The following is a 21,961-nucleotide window of genomic DNA, read 5'->3' as shown; positions in this document are numbered from 1 at the left end:
GTAAAATATTCTAATATACTATATGAATATACACAAAAAAATAAAAAGAAGATTAAATGGACACCAAATAACTCTCACATTTCTTTAGTTTTCATTCTTCCATTTATTTCCTAGCCTTATGCTTACTGACCATGTGATGCAAAGAAATTGTTTAAGTTTTAAAGTTACACCTGGTTATTTTGTAAGGAAGTTAATACCTGGTCATTCCACAGCCATGCAAGTAAATAGTCCTTAATAGTATGGAAAGTGTGTATTGAAAGAAGATCACCTCCAAGCTGTCTCAGCTCACACCACACATATTACAGGCAGCCATCCAGGCCAGCCATTTTCCTGGCTCATGCAGAAAAACAAACACAGCCTTACACAGTGTGTAAGAAATATACCATTCATCACAGCCTCCAGCTGAGGGCTTGTAACAGAAACAGAATTGGATTTCTCCCCTCAAGGACTAAGAACAAATACTTCTCTTTCTATGATCTCTCGAAAGTACATCTGAAGAAGGCTGGTTTCTTGCAGAATAGTTGGACATCCACATAAATGCTTTACACACCTGAATTCTCTACTGCTGCATCTGAGCAAATAAAGCAAGTGATGCCCTTCTGCAGAGAACACATGCATCCAAGTTTTGAAAGTAGTTCCTATTTGCTTCTGATGGCCAAAAACCTTTAGTGAAAGGAAGTAATCCTGCTATGTGCCTGGCAACAAAAATCATAACTTCATTGGATGTTTCATATGGCAAAACTCAGGTTCTGAATGCAAATTGTTCAAATTAAATAGAACAGAGAAGATAGCAACTTTAGAATACTATTGACCCTAAGGGTAATATACAACTTTATTGTATTTTTAACTTTTATATCACCTGTGAACACAAATATAAGAGGTACTGCAACTGAAGACAACATTTTCAGCAATCAGAATTAAGATAATGTGGATAGATTACTTGGGAAAGTCAGACAGAGGCAATAGCCTTTAACTGACCAATTCAAAAAGCTGGGAAAAGTACACAAACCTTGGTCATGCACATTTGTGTGCAGGAGGACATTTCACAGAAGGCTTATTTAGACTCTCCAACTAATTTAATCTCTTGGAATAGACTAAATCTATTTTCAAACAGTGGCTACTTACATACCTCATTCATCTCCTCTTGGACCTTGGTTTTCTTCTTCCTTCTAAAAAGAACCTGATCTCAATGTTGCAAACTTTTTGTGACATAGTATTTTCAGAAAAGCCATTTGAAATTTCACATGACAGAGAGGGTAAAGAAATGGGTTCAAAGAGGAATTGATCCACAAAAGCCAAAAGGTTGCTTCATACAGGAAGTTATGGACACAAGTTCCCTGGCAGACCCCACAGATAATCATTAATAAAGAGTATGGGTCCCAGCAAATGGCAAACACACAGACAATTATGGCAAGAGACTTTGCTATTTTCTTGTCCCGTTGCAGTTTTGATCTGGTCTTTGCACAGAAGGAAACAGTAAAGTCAATTTCTGGGGTTACAGAAGTGTCTCCGGATGGAGATGAGCAGTCAGTTTCCAAAGACTCTTTTTTTGGTCTCATGGAAGAAGAAACACTGTCCTCTGCTTCTGACGAAGGAGATGATGCCCCTGGCCTTGGCAAGCCTCAAAACCTCCAGGACAGGCTGCTGCTCCTGGGAGGCTCACAGTCCTGCACGCTGCCACACCGCTGGCACCGCTGGATGTTGTGGAAAATGTGCACGTTGAAGTAGGTCACCAAGACCAGGGGCACAAAGAAATCCAGGGTGGATGCACACAGGAGGAAGTACCAGTTGTCAAAGAACTTGGCGTAGCACTGATCCACCGCTACCACGCTGTGTCTGGCCACATGCTCCCAAAACAGGATGGTTGGCCAGTACAGGAGGAAAGCAAGCAGGCAAATGGCCACCATCTCAATGGCAGGGTTGGATGTTATTCCCTGCTGGGCTCTGTAAGATACCTGCACGGGAAAAAAAACATTAAAAGTTCAGACTTGTAGAGACCCATTTTGGGACTAAGAGAAGCAGCTGGAGATGAACTCAAGAGGTGCTTGGTAATACAGAGATGTGGCTGTGCTGATCAGCTGAAGCTCACCCAAGCTTTCACCCATTCATTTCATTGATGCTGACAGAGCATAGCGTTGTCTCTCTACAAGTTAATGTCACTGTAATATTAGGGTCCTGACACTGTTAATGTCAGGTCCAGGTCCATGGGATAAAACTCGATCATCCATCAGTACCTAGTAATTTGGTATGCCTTGTTTGACATACCTATGGTCTGAAGTGCCAGAGGAATTAGCACTTTAAAGCTGTTGGGAGCATGACTCCCACTCACTGGCAACTGCACTGCTTTTTACAGCATTTTACAAACATATACCAGTATGCATCATGGTGCTCAACAGAAAAGGTGGCACATAGACTTAACTTATAAGAAAATTACTTGCTAGACAATTCCTAAGGATGAAGGAATAGATACCACACCTGCACCACAGCCCTTAGCTGACGAAATTAAAAAAAAAAAAATCACCCATTTTCTTCCTTCTACATCCACTCCAGGGCCAGTACATATTTTCCGATATATGTTGCTGAACATATAGATACAATGTGGATTACATCCTGCCTCATCCCTTTCATAGAACAAATGTGTAATTCTGCAAGCTTAGACATGCAATTGATAACAAAAGGTTGAGTTAATGTCACTAGAACTGTCATACAAATGTCCATAGGTCTTAATTTCATTTGTGTAGGTGCTCTGAATTTTGCAATTTGTAAATGCTGAGTCTTTGGCTTTCCAGCATAAGGTTTCTTACACATCGAAAACTTTGGTGTTTAGTTTCCAAGATTTTTTCCTTAAATAAAATAAAATAACAAAATAAAACCAGAAAGCAGTTATAGGAAGTTAAATTAATTACCACAAATATGACTGAAATTCTATTGCATGACTAGAATTTATGTTGACAGTCTCATACACACAAAAGAGCTGGAACCTTTGGTTCTCTGTGACATTCCCTGCCACCTGAGCTAACAGTACGGCAGGTGAGAAACGCTGGGCTCCACCCCTAGCATGGCCCAAGACATAAAGCTCCCACCAGGTGCATAGGATTCTCTGCAGAAAGCAGAGGCAGATTGTGTCTGAAGTTTGGGGTTCTGCTCCAGACACAAAGAGGAGTTTATTGCTGCATATCTACATGCAATGATTGCAGTCTGCCCTTTGTTCCACTTTCTGCCTGTTTGCTCTTGCTCCCGGTCTTATCCAGAATAATTTTTGACCCCATCTCAGGTCTAGACACCCTCCTCAGTGTCCTTTATTCTACTGCCCTAGCTCCAATGTCTTTTACTTTCATCCCTGATTTTAAGTTCAAACCCAAATCCAGTTTACCCTGAATTTCCTCTTTCCCTGCCCCTTTTTTACCAGTCTGCTGCCTTACCCTTTTTACCCCCAAGACTGCTTTTCCTCAGGCAGTAACATGACAGCAGCTTGCAGCAGAAATTGTGAGAAAACTCCTGGTTGACTGGCTCCGCATTGAAGCACGCCCAATGTAGAATATTCACCCCATCTTGCAGCAAAATACCTAATAATCACCACATGCCAGTATATTTTTGAGGGGTATTATCTTCATTAAATTTGGGCTTATGCTCATCAACATGGCAAAGGCTGGTGAATATAACCATCCCAGGAAAAAAAATCAGGGGAGCTCTAAACAGGTTACTTACAGCTTTAGTAACCAACAGGAAACGGTCATAGCTGATAAGAACAATGTTAAACACCGAAGCTGTGCAGAGGAGATAGTCCATGACCAGCCAGAGCTTGCAGAAGCCTCTTCCCAAGTGCCATTTCCCTGTCAGGCTGTAAGGGATGTAGAGGGGCATGCAGAACTCAGCTGCAGACAGCAACCACAAAAACACCATGGGGTTCATAGGGATTGCAAACTCCTGGAAGCAGAGAGACACACTGCTTTGGCATTTAGTTAAAAAAAAAAAATCAACAAATCTATTAAGGTGACTATGCAATTTATATACATAAGTTCCTAAATTCCCATTAAATCTGATAGTGACTTTCCATGTCTTAGACTTTAGTGTGATTTATGTATGCTGATTGTTGAGAATAAGCTGAAAGCAATTCAGCAAATAAGGATTTACTGGAGAAGAAAATCCAAGTCTACCAACTTAGACTCTCTAAAGATATAAAATTAGTTCTGCAGCATATATGCACTGTAGTTCATTCTGATAGGTAACCTCATCATTTTATTTCCTCTATTCTTTCATCTGTATTAGAGTTTCCCATCTGCAGATGTTGCCAATGGCAGTTATTCCTGTAAAATTGGTCAGCATTTGTAAACTGAAGACAATATATTGGGCAGTGTGTGTGGTGTTCTACTAGAGATAGAGCAGACACAGCAGAACTCTCATTTTTAAGGAGTGTTTTAATCTCATGTTTCTTCTCTACCTGAGAATAACTCCAGAACTATTTTGGTTTGTTAAATTTGTGTTTTGTCCAAAAGACCTTCCACTGAAGTTCTTCACTAAGAAAACCAGGTTTGTGTTTTATTTTTAAGCCAGCAACTTCTTGATTTTAACAGCAACATTCTTTCAAAAGTGTGGTGCAATAGCTGATTCCACCTTCCTGAAAATGCTGATCTACCAGAGGCAAATAGAAAATTATATGTTGCATCAAGATCCATTTAAAACTCTCCAGATTATTCCTTTCTTGACAAGTCCATCAAGGTCTTAGAAGTTACTAAACATATCCAGGGTGAGGTGGTCCACAGACAATAAAACTCTGGTCAATGAGCTGCCAGACTGTAATCACCAGGGAAATGCTCACAGCACTTTCCATACTGACGGCTTATTTTAACAAATTCCTTAAATACAAGCAGCATCACTTCGGTACTAAATACTCATTTTTCTTGATTGCTGATAACAGCTAATGTTCTCATGAACTTCAATGGGATCAATGTTTGGCACCCTGTCAAAAAGAAATTACTGCTTTTAGCTATACATATAAATATAGAGGCAAACCCCAGGTTTTAAGTATTGATATTTGAAGCTCTTCTTTCTTTTACTAATTGGTGGATGAAAAAGACATGAATCACATCCCCATAAATATTCCAGGCTTTAAATAAATTAAAAAAAAAAAAAAAACAACCCCACAGCAATTTCAGAAAATAAAGCATTTCCTGACCAATGTCAGAGACAAAATCTTTAATTTGCAGTCTGTATAGGCCAATCCAATATTGATGGCAATCATTTCCTCTCGGCTGACTTAAGAATGCATGAGGCACCAGCCGCAAAGAACAGATGCCGAAGGTAGATATTTAACTCTTTTGACTAAACTATGAGATGTGAGGAGAAACAGACTTTTGCAGAAGACCTGAGCAATGAAATAACAGCTCCAGCAAATTGTCTGTCTTAGCAGGAAACAAAAGCTGTCCCCGACATGTTTTAGGAAAAATCCTTTCCTTAGGATTTTTCCCTCCTGAGAAGCTGAGAGGCCTCAGGAACAAACTGTAAACAATTCTTATCTGCTGCTGTGGAATGCAAAAGGGGGAATCTGTGATTGGTCTCATCTGGGTGTTTGGAATTAACGGCCAACCACAGTTCACCTGTCCAGACTGTCTCGGTCCGAGACAAGCCTTTGTTATTCTTTCCTTTCCTATTCTTAGCTTAGCCTTCTGATGAAATCTTTTCTCTCTGTTCTTTTAGTATAGTTTTAATATATTTTCTATCATAAAATAATAAACCTAGCTTGCTGATACATGGAGTCAACTTTCTCATCTCTTCCTTCATCCTGGGACCCTTGTGGACAATACTACACAAAAGCTTCATCATATGCATCGTTTTCTGCCCCATGGGGCAAGTCCCAGAATAAGGCAACACATGTTATAAATGGTATAAATGAAGGAAAACCTTAAAGGCTAAACTAATACACTTCTCAACAGAGCAAAGGAACAGCATTTTGGGGCGATGGTATTATCAGAAGTGCAGTAGGTCTGTGGCCACGATTTCCTTTCTCACAGTTCAGTGCATAATGGTCTCTGTGACCATCCTGAAGAGAAAGCCTTTGTGTGCAGAAAAGGCTCCTTGCCAGCCTGAAGTCAAGACATTTGCTGGCACATCTGCCACAGGACTATGGTTTTGTCAGGATTTCTCTGCTGCATGGGCTGTGTCCCTGGCTTCAGCAGTGGAGGAGTGCTGCAAAAGGCATTCACTCCACCATCACCTCACTTGGCATCACCAGCCAGGACTGGATCCATGGCAGCTCCAGCAACAAACTCTCCTGGAGTTCTGCAGTGATGCTATGGGAAGAGGGGATCAATTAGGAATATAGATGAGGGATGCCAGCAGGGTGTCAAACTGATATCAAGCAACCCATTGGATCAATAGCCTGTGTGAAGCTGAAGCCAGTAAAAAGTCCTGGTGATAAAGTGTCTTGTTGTAGTATAGTACATTCATAAACCATTAGTACTATGTAGAGAAGTAATTCATTTACCTGGATGTATCACACATAGCTGCCAAATATAAGCTGTTCTGAAGTGTGTGATGAGCACCTTTTATTTGGAGAGGCAAGGGTAAATCATAAACTGCAGCAAACAACCTCTTCATGAAGTATTCTGATATAATACAACATTAAAAGTATTTGTACGGAAAAGAATGCATTTCTCATTGTAACATACTTTGAGACATATTGGGCTATTAAAATACTTCATGCAGCTTGCACCATTCCCCATCCTTCCCTCAGACACAACTGGGAAATAGTTTGCTCAGAAAAAAACACAGAAAATAAACACCAGTGCTTCTCCTAAGAGTCCCACAACACAATTAGCACATGGCTTCACAGCTCTCACTTACCCACTGCAAAGTCAGAAACAGCAAGATTCAGAAAGAAATAGTTACTCCGATGCCTGAGGTCTCTGTCCATAATGAAAGCAAGGATCACCAGCATGTTTCCAAGGATGGTCACCAGACACAGCAACACCATGAGGAAAGCCAGCAGCACCAACACACCCAGGGAGAACTCGGAGCTCCGTGGCTGGCTGGAACAAGTCTCGTTACACGTCTCATCCGCGTGCAGAATTTCAGCAGTGCTGTTGTGCATGGTGGGTATCCAGGTCAGGTCAGTCTGGGAAGGAAGTTGTATCTGGCAAAGTTATCCAAAAAGTTGAGACAAGTCTATTAACAGACTGGGTTGAATACTGAAACATAAAAAGAAAAGATTCACAATATCCAAAAAATGGAACACAAGAATTCAAGACCTGGGCTCTCTGACATTTCTTGATCTGAATGCACCTATTGGCCTTAGAAAACACACCTCACAATCAGTTTCTTTCCTGGACATGGAACAAGTCTTCTCACAGTCAAGCAGTTTGCGTATTAGCAATGTGTGAGTGGTTTTGCACATCAAATTGTGCTGAAGCCATATCTCATTTTCACCTCCACAGTGGTGAACAGGAATAAAATTACTACAATTCTATTTCCCTTACAGTAAAATGTAGACACATTTGCACTTGCTGCTATACCACTTTTTAAATTTTACAGTTAATAACAGAGAGATATTTCTTAGTGTTGCTGTTTACAGAGCATTTATAATACGGTACCATGCAGCAGAAGCATCCCCAATACTTCTTCAGCTCACCCTAACCAGAAGCTCTTGGCAGAAGAAACCAAGTACTTGGACTTTGGAGGTCTTTATGGTGTGGCCCATCTAGTCCTGCACCTCCCAAGTAATCCTTGAGAAGCCTTTACTCCATGAAGTACCAAGCCTTTCAGCGCCTTTCGCCCTTTTCAGGTGTTAGAAGAGATACCCCTTCCTCATCACAGTTCCGTTTATTTTGGTGGGAGTGCACAGAATTTGGTAGGCCATGGCTGTGGCTGACACTCACTGACTGTAGCACCATGGCACACCGAGTGACCAGCATTTCAAGCTGCAGCCATAATGCCAGGTACTTGGGAAGATGTAGGGCAAGAAACAAGGAAAGAGAGGGTGAGCAAGATGTGGGGAGGAAAGATGCAGTGCTCTGCTACCGTATCGAGGAACAAAGGGAATTATGTTGTAAAGAGTCGTTAAAGCAAGTGGAGTAGGGTGACAGAAACAGAAGAGACCTCAGGAATGGCAAAATGTGGCAGTGAGACACAGCTGCCTTAGGTCTGTGTGCACAGCTGCAGCCTGGGAAGCAAAGGGGAGGTACTCAAGCTTCCTGTGCAGTCACCAAACCACACTTGACATGGGTGACATTATGGTGAGAGCACATTGCAGAGCTCAGGGTGAAGGAGGTGATGAAGCCTTCTTTAAGCAATTTAAGGAAGCTTCTGGACCACAGAACCTGCTTCTTATGTTTGACTTTAGCATTCATGGCATCTGCTGGAAGAGCAACACATCAGGTCCTAGCAGTGAACAAGGTTCCTGGAGGCTGTCAGGGGGAAATTTCAGACCCCCTGCGTGGGATAATGGGGGTGATGCACATCTGAATCACCTGCTCAGTGGTAAAGAGGGGCTGTGTGGGGATGTGCTGTCAGTGTCTGACTCAGATGTAGTGATGATGAGGTAGTGGAACTCAAGATCTTAAAGGGGATGAGGAAGAAGAACAGCAGAGCAGACCATGGGCTTCAGGTGAGCAGACTTCTGTTTAGGAAAGTGGTAGTGGGAAACCCATGGGAGCAGATCCAAAAGACAAGGGGCTCAAGGGAGCTGCAGGCCTCTAAGGACAGCAGCCTCCATGCACAAGAATAGTCCATCCCTGCTCTCAAGAAAACAAGTAGATGTATCATGACAGTGGCTAACCCTGGAGACTACAATGCAAAAAGGCAACATGAAGGAGTTTGAAGGAGGGACAGAACACAAAGGATATATTTAGAACTGTTGCCTGGCCACATGAGAATGATGTTAGGAAAACAAAAGCTCACCTATAGTTGATGTTTGTAAAGGACATCAAGGATAACATGAAGAACTTCAGCCACACATTAACAGCAAAATGGTGAAAATAAAAATATGGGTAGCTTGCTGGATGGGACAAGTAATCCAGTGACAGCTGGTGCAGATAAGGCTGAGGTACCCAGTGCTTCCTTAGTTTCATTCCTCACTAACTAGGTCTCCCTTTCCTCCATGCTTAGTGAATGAGTTCAAAGATGAGAACTGTCACAAGCAGGTGAGAATAAAGCAGGATTACTTGAGGGGACTTGACCCATAAAAGTCCATGGAACCCACTGTGCTATCAAGAGAACTCTACCCTCTTAGAATGGTCGTGGAGATAAAGGGAGATTCCCAACAACTGAAGAAAGGCAAATGTTGCAACGATTTTCAAATGCTACCACAAGGACAAAAGGTCAGATTATCTTTAGTCCTTGGGAAAATAATGGAGTCCCCTTGAAAGGTGTTTCTGAGGATCTCTGGAAGGAGAAGGTAACTGGGAACAGTCAGCATGGACTTACCAAGGGTAAATCATGCCTGAGCAACTTGGTTGTCTTCTTTGATAAAATTACTGGATTAGTCGATAAGGGGAATGTAGTCATTTGCCTTTATAATTAGGGAATAAATCAAATGTAATCATAGTTTTGTGTGGCACTCAGGGAGAAATCTATGTGATATTTCTTTTGGAAAATAAAGGACATGGACATTAGGAGAATCATTAGGGTTCAATATTTGTTCCAGAAATAAACAAACAAAAGATAACACAATTTCTTCCAACATATGTTTTTATTTGTTGATTGTTTTTGTTTCTTTTTTTTAAATCTGAGAAGGTCATATTGTAAAAAAAACTGCTGTGTTTTGAGTTGAAGCTCACAAAGTCATATAGGTACTGTCACCATGTATTTAGAAGGCCTACTGAACATCTGCAAAGACAGAAGAAAATTCAAGGACATGAAATAGTGGATGAGTGACTGGTTAGAGAGATTTGTGTTAGAAAACCCTTTGTCAAGAAATATCCATTTAAGTCAGGGCAAAAGAACATATGCTGAACAAGTATTTTACCATAACCCTGAAAAATGTCTGCTTTGTGATTTACAAGGGAGAATATTTATGATGCCACCCTGACCAAGACAGCTTTAAAGCTGTGGGCACAGCAACCCAGTGCTTGACTTACCCTGGGAGCACTAAGCAAAATTTTCAACAACAAATTCATTCACAAATACAAAGGAGTGGTGTGAGAAAACAGTTTGAACGCTGTGTGTGTAAAACAGACTCTAAAAAACACTGATCTCTAGTAGCTATGTTGTTTCAAGTTCACTGCAGATTGTGCTGCCTGGCAAATTCCCTGGCTATCTAGTTTTTCAGCACTGCAAAATGTAGATTATCTGGTTTAAATAGTGAATAATTTTTTAGTAGGTTATTTTTCCAAAGTGAACAATACATTCTTTAAGCCCAAAAAGCAAACTGAATTTTTATACTAAAAGCATAGGGATAGAAAGCAGACAACACAAATACATTTCTATCTTGGGCCCATCTTCAGTTTCTCTATTTAACAGATGTTTAGTACACCAGCCCTTCTATAAATGTTTTAACTCTGTGTGTGTGTTTAGATTTTTTAAGCATCATAGAAAAACAAGCCCCACAAAATCTATGCCTGCACTACAGCTCATGACAGTAAAAACAGCTGTGTTGAATCAATGACCTCCTCCTGAAGCTTAGCAATTAGGCTCACAATCCATAACACTATCCACCTGAGGCATGGAAGCATAGCAAGGATGAATGGTGAAAGAGAATCTTCCAGCAGTGTGAAAACTGGCAAGAGAAGTCTTCAGTTCCAGACCTCTGAACAGAAAGACATTCTAGCTCTTCAAAGCCATCAACTTTTGTGCTATAATTAGACTGCTTCCATGCATTTGAATTGTGTTTGCAAAGGAGTACTCTGTTATGGCAACACTCCTACAGCCAATTTCAAATTAGATCAAAAACTATTTAAATTGACTGCTGCTCTTCATTGTTCTGTGCATCAGATTTCTCTTTCCATATTTCATACATTATTATATTTATAAAAAAAGAGGAATAAAATTACACAAAAGGAGAGGGAAAGATGTAGCCAGTGACTCTCACTTACCCATCCATGAAAGCCTTCTGGGTGAGTTACAACACTCAATACATGGTAAGGAAGTTTGGCACGTGGAATGGGGTGTAATCAAGCTCCGTGGCTTCCTCCAAGACATCTACTCACTCCTTTCAGCACTGGACATTCAACTGCTTTGTTTGTTAAGAGCTGCTTAAGATATCTCTGCATCAGCTTCCAGACCTCTGTAAACCTCATTCTCAAGCAGTAAATATGGCCCTTGCTCCCTAATTGAAAAAATCGAGTTTGATATTTGTTCTGTGGCAGAGAAAATCCATATAATGTCACAGTAACAGGACACAAAGCACTGATCTAGTATAAAAATCACTCTGTCAGATCAAATTTGTTCCAGACATTTTGATGGAATATCTTTGCACTTGTAAAGCTTTACACTCGAGAGGCTATTGTCTATTCTCACACAGCCAGCCAAAATCAAAAATCCAGTATGAACTTAGCATTGCTTGCTCTGCTAATTCAACAGGAATGTGATCACGTGCCCAAGCCTGGCCTATCTTTTAGGCAATCACATAGTACATAGATCTGGCACTAAATATCATTTAAGCATGACCAAAGGGGTAGCCACTGTCAGGTGAAAAAACAGTATGGGTGAAAAGACTAACAACCATTTGTGTCTGACACTTTTGATCACCAGTCTCAAAATTCTCATAGCATGGAAAATTTCATTCTCTGAAAATCATTCAGAATTACTAATTTACATGTAATTTGTTCTGCAATGCCAGGTATGAGCTACATTAAAACTTGAAAAGGACAGATATGGCAGGTTAGGCAGTCCATTCACTTGCATATTGCTCACTGTGGGGATTATAACAAGGAAGGGAACTCTCTTGTCTTTGTAATAGTTCATGAAATGAAAATATACTGCTTATGTGAGTATTTTTGGAAACTTTTAAAAATGTAGCAGTATTGCTTCTTCACTGATAGCTTTAGATTCATAAATAGAACATAAATTTTAATTCAACACATACATAAGTAGGTATCTCCCTCCAGTGACTCTCTATTGTGATAGCAAGAGCAGAGCTCTTTCACAGTGCCAGCTCTATGTATTAAACAAAGAAAAGAAAAAAAAAGAGAAAGAAAAAACATCCCTCACACTCACAAACCAAGAGAACATCCAGCAAAGCTTATTATTCTTTTCAATGCACTAGACAGTAATTAATCTAGGATCATACCAGCAAAATTAAAAATGAGATCCTGAAAAGTAGCAGCATCAGGGCATTACATAACTGCTGCACTATTAAACAATGTCATTAGTAAACAAATGGGTTTTTTCTCTATTCATGCCAACGACACATATGAAAAGGTATCACTAAATAACAGAGGAACCTTATCTGTAAGACATTTCTTTTACCTCTCTAAATAGAAGGTGTGTTACCAGATCTCAATGTTGCAAACTTTTTGGGACATAATATCTTCAGAAAAGCCATTCGAAATTTCACATGACAGAGAGGGTAAAGAAATGGGTTCAAAGAGGAATTGATCCACAAAAGCCAAAAGGTTGCTTCATAGAGGGAGTTATGGATGCACTCTCCTTGGCAGATCCCACGGATAATCATTAATAAAGAGTATGGGGCCCAGCAAATGACAAACACACAGACAATTACAGCAAGAGACTTTGCTATTTTCTTGTCCCGTTGCAGTTTTGATCCAGATCTTGAACAGAAAGAAGCAGAAAAGTTCTTTTGGGGAGCTGTAGAATTGGTTTCTGTTCGAGATGGACCATTAGCCCCCACTGCTGGTCTCCATGACCGCGTTAGCGATGAAACACTGTCCTCTGCTTCTGACGAAGGAGATGATGCCCCTGGCCTTGGCAAGCCACAAAACCTCCAGGACAGGCTGCTGCTCCTGGGAGGCTCACAGTCCTGCACGCTGCCACGCAGCTGGCGCCGCCGGATGCTGTGGAAGATGTGCGCGTTGAAGTAGGTCACCAAGACCAGGGGCACAAAGAAATCCAGGGTGGATGCACACAGGAGGAAGTACCAGTTGTCAAAGAACTCGGCGTAGCACTGATCCACAGCTACCACGCTGTGTCCGGCCACGTGCTCCCAAAGCAGGATGGCTGGGCAGTACAGGAGGAATGCTAAGACCCAGATGGCCACCATCTCAATGGCAGGGTTGGATGTTATTCCCTGCTGGGCTCTGTAAGATATCTGCAAGGGAAAAAGGACATGTCACATATTCAAACATTTTGGGAGAAATTATGTCAAAAAACCATATGTAATGAAACCAAATATAGTATGTGTTCTTTATTTGTCCAGACATGTCTTCACTTATCTAAGGTTCTGAAAAACTGCTAATCTTGCTCTTCTTACATTGCAGCCCTGTGATTTATTTTAAAACTGGACATAGGAGAGGAGCAGGAATTATGATGGCTAAATTATCATTTGGCTTCCAGGTATGAAAGGACATAGCTTGTTTCCACCACACAGTAAAGTAGCAATAAGGAACTGGTAAGAAATAGGTTTATGATTCATCAGCCCAGACTCAGCAGAGAGTGAAAGCAGCTGTGGGAGTTCCTACATGCCCAGCAAAAGAAGGAGCCTTCTATATAAGACAGGTTGCCTTGTGAGACTGCAAACACCAGACAATACAATTTTTCATACTGTTTCCTCTTACCATGCAGAAAAATCTATCCCAGACATATACTATAACACCCCCTGCCTCATTGAATCACTCTATTTTCTCTATTTTAATGTTAGTCTTACCTTGTAAACAGTTCATTCCACTACTGAAAATCTTGATGCTTTTATGTCTACTCAGGCAGCATATTAAGAATTAAAATAAAATCATCCAGGGTTAGGAAATACAAGACCTAAGTCCACCCTGTAATAGCCCAGCCATACTCTTGGTCCCCTCCATCTTTCATAGCACAAGAAGATAAGTTAATGAAGAGCTGGACAATTTTATTTCCTCTCTACTGTTCAACTTTTGGCATCTCAGGCTTTCCTCAGAACTGCCTTTCTCATCAGCTTCCCATACTGTTCATAAGAGGAACACCTGCATGATACACAAGTAATAATGAATGGCACCTTCACAGCCACAGAGCACACAAAGGGCATTGTCCCTATTTCAACGGCAAGTATCAGAGCAGCAGTTTATGCACATTGGTTTGGATTTTCTGTTTTAAATATGTGTAGCCTGAAGATTCAGACTCCTCTACATCTTTAAGCATCGTATTAGCTCCGTGCACAGCTCCAGGTCTGCAGTAATGAATTTGCCACCCTGTGCAAGACAAGCAGCTCAATTTAGAGGCAGAAAATAGGAAGCTGGGCACAGCTTCACAAATTATTAAGTCTGGAGTGACTGGAACCTGGCCACAGGCTAACTTTGCAGCAGAGGCAGAGGTAGATCCCAAGTCTATGAGGAAGCATGGTGGCTTTTCTTTGGATAACAGCCCTGTTACACATTCCTAGACTCACTCCATCCTAATACCCTAAAGAAGAAAAACAGAATGTGATAATGTAAATGAAGACCATCAGCAATGGCACAAGAACATGGATCTCAAATAGGTTACAGAGGCCCTTTTAATTTACATTATTCTTATTCCGAGCTCTGCAGCTTCATTAATGTCTTAAATACAGGGATTCTTATATTTTACTCTTCAGCTTAAAATAACCCAAAAAGCCAAAAAACAAAACCAACAAACTAGCAAAAACTAACTGTAAAAACCACACCACTAGGGAAGAAGAGAAAGCAATTAGGTATTGTATCAGCACCTCCCAAATGAGAACCTCCCAGTCCAATATGAAACATGTCATTGAAGCAAGCAGGCTCATCAGCCAGGAGAAGAGAAGGCTTTGGGGTGACCTGACTGCAGCCTTCCAGGATCCAAAGGGCAAGCAGAGATAGGACAAGGGGCAATGGCTTTAAACCAAAAGAGAGTAGTTTTAAGTCAGATATTAGAAAGAAATTCTTTGCTATGAGGATGGTGAAGCACTGGAACAGGCTGACCAGAGACATTGTGGATGCCCCATCCCTGGAAGTGTTCAAGGCCAGGTTGGATGGAGCTCTGAGTGACCTGGTCTAGTGGAAGGTGTCCTTGCCCATGGCAGGGAGTTGGAACCAGATAATCTTTAAGGTCTCTTCCAAACCATTCTCAGATTCTATGACCAAACACCAAGCAGAGCTTAGAAATTGTGAATGATAACATTTCTTCCTTGATTCCTTGGATATCTTCTGAAACAGAAGAACGACAACACTCAAGAAACATCTCTTACCTCTCCACATATTTTGATTAATTCTTCTATTTGCTTCAAGGGATCAGTTACCACTCAACTGCTCATTGTCAGCACATGTCAATCACCCCCTGCAGTAATTCAGATCCTCATCTGATCATCACTCAGTCCGTCTCATTGCCTCTCCAAATGCTCTTCTTACAAAATTTATGCAAGCCTAAGCACATCCTTGACTCAACCTAGTTTTCATCACCACCAACTCTTCTCATGGCCAGAGCCCAAGTTCTCCACATGCTTGCTGTCTCTTTCCCACCTGGACCTTCCTATCTCCTGTGTAGTGTAATTAAATAACTTCTAATGCCAATGGCACAAGGGTAACATTGAAATCACAGCAAGGCAATGTCCTAAGTCCCAGCACAACATTGAAGCATCATAATTTCTTTATTAAAAAATGGTACCAATAACAAAGCACCATTTACCTCAGTGTCAATGGTGAAATGCTCTGAGTTTTATAGAAATCCCAACATATATAAAGCAATAAATAGAAATGTTAGTCTTACAGCTTTTGTAACGGACAGGAAACGGTCGTAGCTGATAAGGACGATGTTAAACACTGAAGCTGCGCACAGGAGATAGTCCACGACCAGCCAGAGCTTGCACAGGCTCCTTCCCAAGTGCCATGTCCCTGTCAGGGCATAAGGGATGTACAACGGCATACAGAACACACCTGTGAAAAGAAACCAAATGCACACGTCAGTCAGCACTGCACTGCATGAGAGCAGAGAAGTATTTCTGCAGTATCTGATAAAAGATTGACCATACTGCCTGGAATTGCCACATAGATGGCTTTGTATTATCCTGCAACCAAAGAACCTTTACGACAAGCTAGGTACTAGTCTTATAATTAATTCTTATAATTATTACCCCTCTGAAAGATGTATCATGTTTATTATGTATCATTGTTACCTCTCCAATTAACACCACCTGCTAAAAGAAGGAGCAGCTGACTGCCCTGCCTGCTGAAGTAAACACTCTTCTGCGTAATCTGGTGAAATTAAAACAAACAAAAACAACTTTCCCCCAATGCAATTCACTGTTTTCTATAACAAATTATCCAATTGCCATGCTTGCATCCTCTTAGAAGCATAGGTGTCAGAAAATGTTCCAGAAGTTAACTTCTTACAGAAATACAAGTTTTGGACTAATTTTAAAAACTATATGATCAAAAGGCTGACAAGAACAGCACAGTTAATTAAAAACACCCAGCCTAACCTTGTTCCTCATCTTAAATCTTGATAATAACCACTTTTCAGGGGCAAGCTGATAGGATATTATCTATGGGAACGCACCAGACTGTGGGAACACATGAGTGACCCACACACACCCATTGTTACCTAAATTTAGGCTGCTAAATCCAAATGTTGTGAAAGTGTCAATATGACCTCATTTTAATGGATTTTGAGGTGATCACCCTACACAGAATCCAAACACAGCCTTGGGAGACTGAAGAACTAACTAACTAATATCCCAGTCAACTGGGATGCAGAAATGCAGTGAACAGCAACAAGGCTGCAACAAAATGGAATCACTGCATTTACAGAGCAATTAGCACTTTGTCTTTTGAGTAAAACATTACAGATTTTAACATTCACATCAGGAAATAACTTGGTTTCAACTTTAGACTTACTACCTAATACTGCACTTTCTAATTGTACTCCTGCAACAGAGTATCTTGAGAGTTTCCATTTCCATAAAAATCTTCCTGTTGCTCTCCCTGTACTAAGAATCAAGAGATCTCTGTTCAAACCCAGCTATAGGTACTGAAGCACAGAGACAAAGCAAAAATTGCTGAATGTCAAAAGCAGCTAGATTAGATGTGTTAAAAGAATAAGCAAATGATTCTGCAAGCTTTTAGTAATTTAGATCAAGAAGAAAGTAAGGATAATTTAGGCATACCCTGAACCTAAATCATATAGCTACAAAAATACAAATCAGTTTGACTCTAAAGTCAAACTAAGACAAAGGCAAAGCTTTTAACAAAAGTTATAATTAAAAACAAGACATTCAGGTAAATGAAATATCACAAAACAAAAAATTGTGGAAAGTAGGAAATGCCAAGTAAGCTATACTTCCTTTTTTTGCAGAGGATATTATGTACTTGGTATGTCTCAGCTAGATGCTGGTGTTTGTTCAGTATGATGCTAGATGGTGAATCAGATGAGAGAACACCAGTTTGTCCACTGGTTTTCTGCTCACTGCTCTGTTTTTTTCCAGTGCACTGTAACTGGAGAGCAGGCAGCAAGAGCTCTGCAGCACAACAAGCCAGAAATAAGCTGGAAGAAGACATCAAGCATATGCAGGGAGGTATCAAAACATCATCCAAGGAGATATGAACATCACAAGGACAGGACTGTTAGAAGCTGTGCCTCTGACAGAACTTCTGGCACTGGCAAAAAATTTTTTTAAAAAGTTTCTTCTGCTCTCTCAGAATACTTCTTAAAAGTGTACTTAAAAAAATTTTTGTGATATGACAGGTCAGAATATAGATTTCATTAAATAGCCACAACTATTTAAAACCATCCTTCTACACACTCAATAATTTAACCAAGGCTTTTTGCAAAGACACTCAACAATTCACAGAATATTGCAATACTTCAGTCTCCAACTGAACATCACACTCCTGTTTTAATTGTACTTTTTCTCAGTACAAGTTTCAAAACTAAATGTTCCTTATGTATAAATATATATGTAGCATCAAACTTCTTAGAATTTGCATTATTTGTAATTTTTTATTTGCCTATACAAACACATATTCCTAAGGTATTACTCTATATAGAGCATGAACAGGAAAATGTGTAAAAATAGCATTTGTTGCTATTTAGTAACAAATGTCAGGTGATGATCTGTATTGTGTGATAGCAGACTGAAATAGAATATATTGACCATGTATGCAAGAGCTATCAGACAATATTTGGTTAGACTATCTAAATTTCAGCCAAAACTCTTCACAATCAGCTCCCATACTTTGTTAGTCCATAAAATTCCCACAGTAGTATTTTATCCTGAAATATTTAACAGTACCTGTTTACTTAAAAAAGCATCCTTTATTTTCTAAAAAATAATAGGCTGCTAAAATACTTCATGCAGCTTCCACCATTCCCCATCCTTCCCTCAGACACAACTGGGAAATAGTTCTCTCATGAGGAAAAAACACAGAAAATAAACACCAGTGCTTCTCCTAAGAGTCCCACAACACAATTAGCACATGGCTCCACAGCTCTCACTTACCCACTGCAAAGTCAGAAACAGCAAGATTCAGAAAGAAATAGTTACTCCGATGCCTGAGGTTTCTGTCCATAATGAAAGCAAGGATCACCAGCATGTTTCCAAGGATGGTCACCAGAGACAGCAACACCATGAGGAAAGCCAGCAGCACCAACACACCCAGGGAGAACTCGGAGCTCCGCGGCTGGCTGGAACAAGTCTCGTTACACATCTCAGCCGCGTGCAGAATTTCAGCAGTGCTGTTGTTCATGGTGGGTATCCAGCTCAGGTCAGTCTGGGAAGGAAGCTGTATCTGGCAAAGTTATCCAAAAAGGTTGAGATTCATAAGGAGTTAAAATAGGATGGGTCAAAAATCCAATAAGCATCCAAAAAAATTTTTCTCAGGAGGGGAAAAAATAAAAAGCTTTTGATACTAGATATATCTAGTTTTTCTAAGACTCTCTTAAAGCAGAGTTCTGGTTAAGAAATATACAGTTTCTTCAAGCTCGTATTTTAAAGTGCAAGTTCTTCTTTAAGCAACATGATCCTTATCTGTGGAGGTCAGGAGGGTTGATTTGAGGTTCCCTCTTGCTTCCCTCCCTCCCTCCCTGATGGGTTTTGCTTGCTAGCATTATATTCGACTTTTTCTATTTTTTTTTTCTTCAACCTGTGTACATATCATAATGATAATTTAAACTGCTTTTTAATTTTATCCTTGTTTATCTGATATTGTTGCAATTCAGCAAGCCTTTGCTTCCTCCCTATTTCTATATTTATACTTTTTGCTGAGGAAAGGCATGGTCGACTTTGCTGGTGCTGCCGTTCTCCTTTTTGCGCACTCTGGGGCTAAAACCTGATATGATGTAAATAAGTATACATACAATTACTTACCAGAGTAGTTACCTGTAATGGTCCAACCCTCAAAGTTCAAAACTCTCACTGAAATCAGTTTCAAAAATCTTAGCAGCAGCTTCAGCAACACATCACCAACTGCTGTTTCCCCAGAACCCAGGAACTAAATACAGACCCCCTGAATGAGAATGAGAGTTTGGCAATTAACTTTAACAGGATGAGGCTTTTCTTTCCACACTGGTGGGAAAAATCGTGTGTCTTGTACAAATGCTTGTATTTTGTATGAGTAATGAAGCCATTTGCAGAGAGCTGTGAGTATTCTACAGTTGTAAAAATTCAATCTTTTTTCTTCATGGGTTCTAAAAACACTTTGGTGTCTAATTTTAAATACTTAAATTTGAAAAACATTGGCTTTCGTGTCTTCACCTCTGTTGTGGGAACAAATTCATTAGTGTTTACCAAGTGCTTTTACTAAATGCTTGAATGTCAGTAGTACAAAAATGCAAAACTTTATTATCCATGCAAATATCTTGACAGCATGTATGTCTATCACTGGTTTAATGTTATTTTGTGTCCAGAAAACATACTGTGGCACTGTTACTAAGTAATACCAGTAGCCACTCTTCTGCTAGCCATACTGCAGCATCCAAACAAAATTCAGCAGTTTCACTGTTGATCATGAGAGCCAGCGAACTTTGTACCATGGCTTAAATCTCAGAGTGCTTTCCTGGAGTATATAGCTGCCTAACTGAATTCCCCCTCCCTCCCTCAAAATTTCTTATTTGATCTTAGATCTAACTTGATTTCTTGAAATCTTAAATACCCAACTCTTCTACACCATGCTTGGAAAGCCTGTGTGTTGCAAGGCATCTACGTATATGAAGTTAGGAGATCCACTTCATGAGCTTTTAGCAGAATTTTTCTCTGTGTGTGGCTATGACAAGGATTAAATCAGTCGAGAACATGTCTGGCTAGAAAAATATTGAAGCAGCTACTAAACTGCTTCCATTTTTTACTGAAATAGACTTGCTAGGCAATAAACATATAGCAAAGACGAATACGGCAACAGGATCCACAAGTAAATGTCTTATCTTTATCTTCCCTTTTCCCCCCACATTAAACACATACTAAACAGTAGAACCACCACTCTGAACTACCTGCAATATGAAGAAATTACTAACAGTCCAGAATTGGTATTCTGCTGTGAGAAAGACAACTATCCTCACTTTTAAAAGTTAAGATTTTAAGAACATGACTTTTCATATTTAAGCATGGAAAATTTCCAGATGCATGCAGGACATTTAGAGGAAATGACTGACACTGAAACCACCAAGCAGTTCTTTAGAAGATACTCAGCCAAGGAAGTACCCCAATCAGAGAGCAGATATCTTGGTCTGCTCATTTACATTTGAGACACAAAGAAAAAAAAAAATCTTTCTGATACTACCGTGTAGGAAACTCTAATGCTGTAATGGCTAACCTGTGTTCAGCTGTACTCCTGACTCATTTTCAGAACAACAAAACAAAACCAGGAAAGTAAAAAGATATTAAAACAGAGTGGCCAAAAAGATAAAAGCCACTATCCACCCTTTCCTGGTAATATTTGGTTTATGTTGACATATTTTTATGACAGGCAATTGTACTCTGGGTATAAATTAATTCTATCATCCTTCTTTTCTTTTTTTCTTTTGCCAGGTAATGAAATTTGTAACTCTTCCACAAGTGAGCAGTATGTCTTAAAAACTTTATAGTTTCTGTTAACAAAAATGGTTAAAACTGCTGCTTCAGTTTAGCAACAAAAATAATGTCCCAGAAGAATTTTTAAAGTTAAGAGTCATTGTCAGACATTTTTGAAGTCTCTTTCTATTGTTGTATCTACTTCTTAGAATAAAGGAAGTTTAAACTTAGGAAATGCTTGCAAACCAAAATAGGAAGGGACTGTAACTTCTCTAACCAAAAGTGTCCACAAGACAGTAAGACAGTACTTCATGCTCTCTCTGAAAGAAATTGTGTGAAAATAAAAATGCATTTTCACTCTGATGGTCCATTTTCAGACATTTTAAAGGACAGGGGATTCATCTTGCTCACTGACTGTATGGTCTATTTCACTGGTTCCTTTAATTATGCAACATGAAATTCTCATCTTTTCAACAGGCTGCTGGTGTGCCAACCATCACAGAACAATCCTCAAAGAAATTCTGTAGCAGTTTCATCACATTTCTTAGCTCACTGCCCATGTTCAGTCTTCCATATACCACCAAGCAATCCCTGTCTAGCATCTGATCAGGAACTGCACAGGCAGGACCAGGCACTCAAAACACCACACTCAATGTTTTCCTTTCACAAAAGAGTATCTAAAACTCTGTAAGTGACCTGGCATATGAATTACTCTAGTCGCACTACAACAAACTACAGAATTCAATTATTAATACAAGACATATTCAATTATTAAAACAAGACTCCAGGAATAGACATGATGAGAAATCCACGTTTTCAATTAGTCAGCTGTTGCTTGGTGGGAAGGGGTGGGATGGAGCAATGGTTCCAGATGCTGCACTGTCCTCACAACAAGGAGCTCACATGTGTAAGAAACAGAAAATTTGTGTCTAAGCTCTACTT

At 40.0% G+C, this 21,961-nt stretch overlaps 2 protein-coding genes across 2 annotated transcripts; both read right to left on the bottom strand.

The window, feature by feature from the left end:
* Nucleotides 1–1,494: 1,494 nt before the first annotated feature.
* LOC132330925 (histamine H3 receptor-like) lies at nt 1,495–7,236 on the bottom strand. Its single transcript, XM_059853830.1, has 3 exons — nt 6,844–7,236; nt 3,709–3,875; nt 1,495–1,955 (listed from the first exon to the last, which is right to left on the bottom strand). The coding sequence occupies exons 1-3, from the start codon at nt 7,088–7,090 to the stop codon at nt 1,623–1,625; spliced, it is 747 nt and encodes a 248-aa protein (XP_059709813.1). The 5' UTR covers nt 7,091–7,236; the 3' UTR covers nt 1,495–1,622.
* A 2,430-nt stretch (nt 7,237–9,666) lies between these two features.
* On the bottom strand, nt 9,667–21,847 carry LOC132333890 (histamine H3 receptor-like). Its single transcript, XM_059859439.1, has 3 exons — nt 18,515–21,847; nt 15,787–15,953; nt 9,667–13,201 (listed from the first exon to the last, which is right to left on the bottom strand). Exons 1-3 carry the CDS (start codon nt 18,759–18,761, stop codon nt 12,407–12,409), a joined length of 1,209 nt encoding a protein of 402 aa, XP_059715422.1. The 5' UTR covers nt 18,762–21,847; the 3' UTR covers nt 9,667–12,406.
* Between the last annotated feature and the right edge of the window lie 114 nt (nt 21,848–21,961).

This window comes from Haemorhous mexicanus, chromosome 1 (assembly GCF_027477595.1).
Source record: "Haemorhous mexicanus isolate bHaeMex1 chromosome 1, bHaeMex1.pri, whole genome shotgun sequence".
NCBI lineage: Eukaryota > Metazoa > Chordata > Aves > Passeriformes > Fringillidae > Haemorhous > Haemorhous mexicanus.
The sequence above is the reverse complement of the archived record's forward strand: the minus strand, read 5'-3'. Positions and strand labels throughout refer to the sequence as shown.

Coding starts and splice junctions, on each gene's coding strand:
- LOC132330925 (XM_059853830.1), bottom strand. CDS start 7,090: ATGCACAACAGCACTGCTGAAATTCTGCACGCGGATGAGACGTGTAAC. Junction 3,876..6,843: donor TGTTTCTGACTTTGCAGTGG/GTAAGTGAGAGC, acceptor TGCTGTCTGCAG/CTGAGTTCTGCATGCCCCTC. Junction 1,956..3,708: donor TCCTGTTGGTTACTAAAGCT/GTAAGTAACCTG, acceptor TTTCCCGTGCAG/GTATCTTACAGAGCCCAGCA.
- LOC132333890 (XM_059859439.1), bottom strand. CDS start 18,761: ATGAACAACAGCACTGCTGAAATTCTGCACGCGGCTGAGATGTGTAAC. Junction 15,954..18,514: donor TGTTTCTGACTTTGCAGTGG/GTAAGTGAGAGC, acceptor TTCTTTTCACAG/GTGTGTTCTGTATGCCGTTG. Junction 13,202..15,786: donor TCCTGTCCGTTACAAAAGCT/GTAAGACTAACA, acceptor TTTCCCTTGCAG/ATATCTTACAGAGCCCAGCA.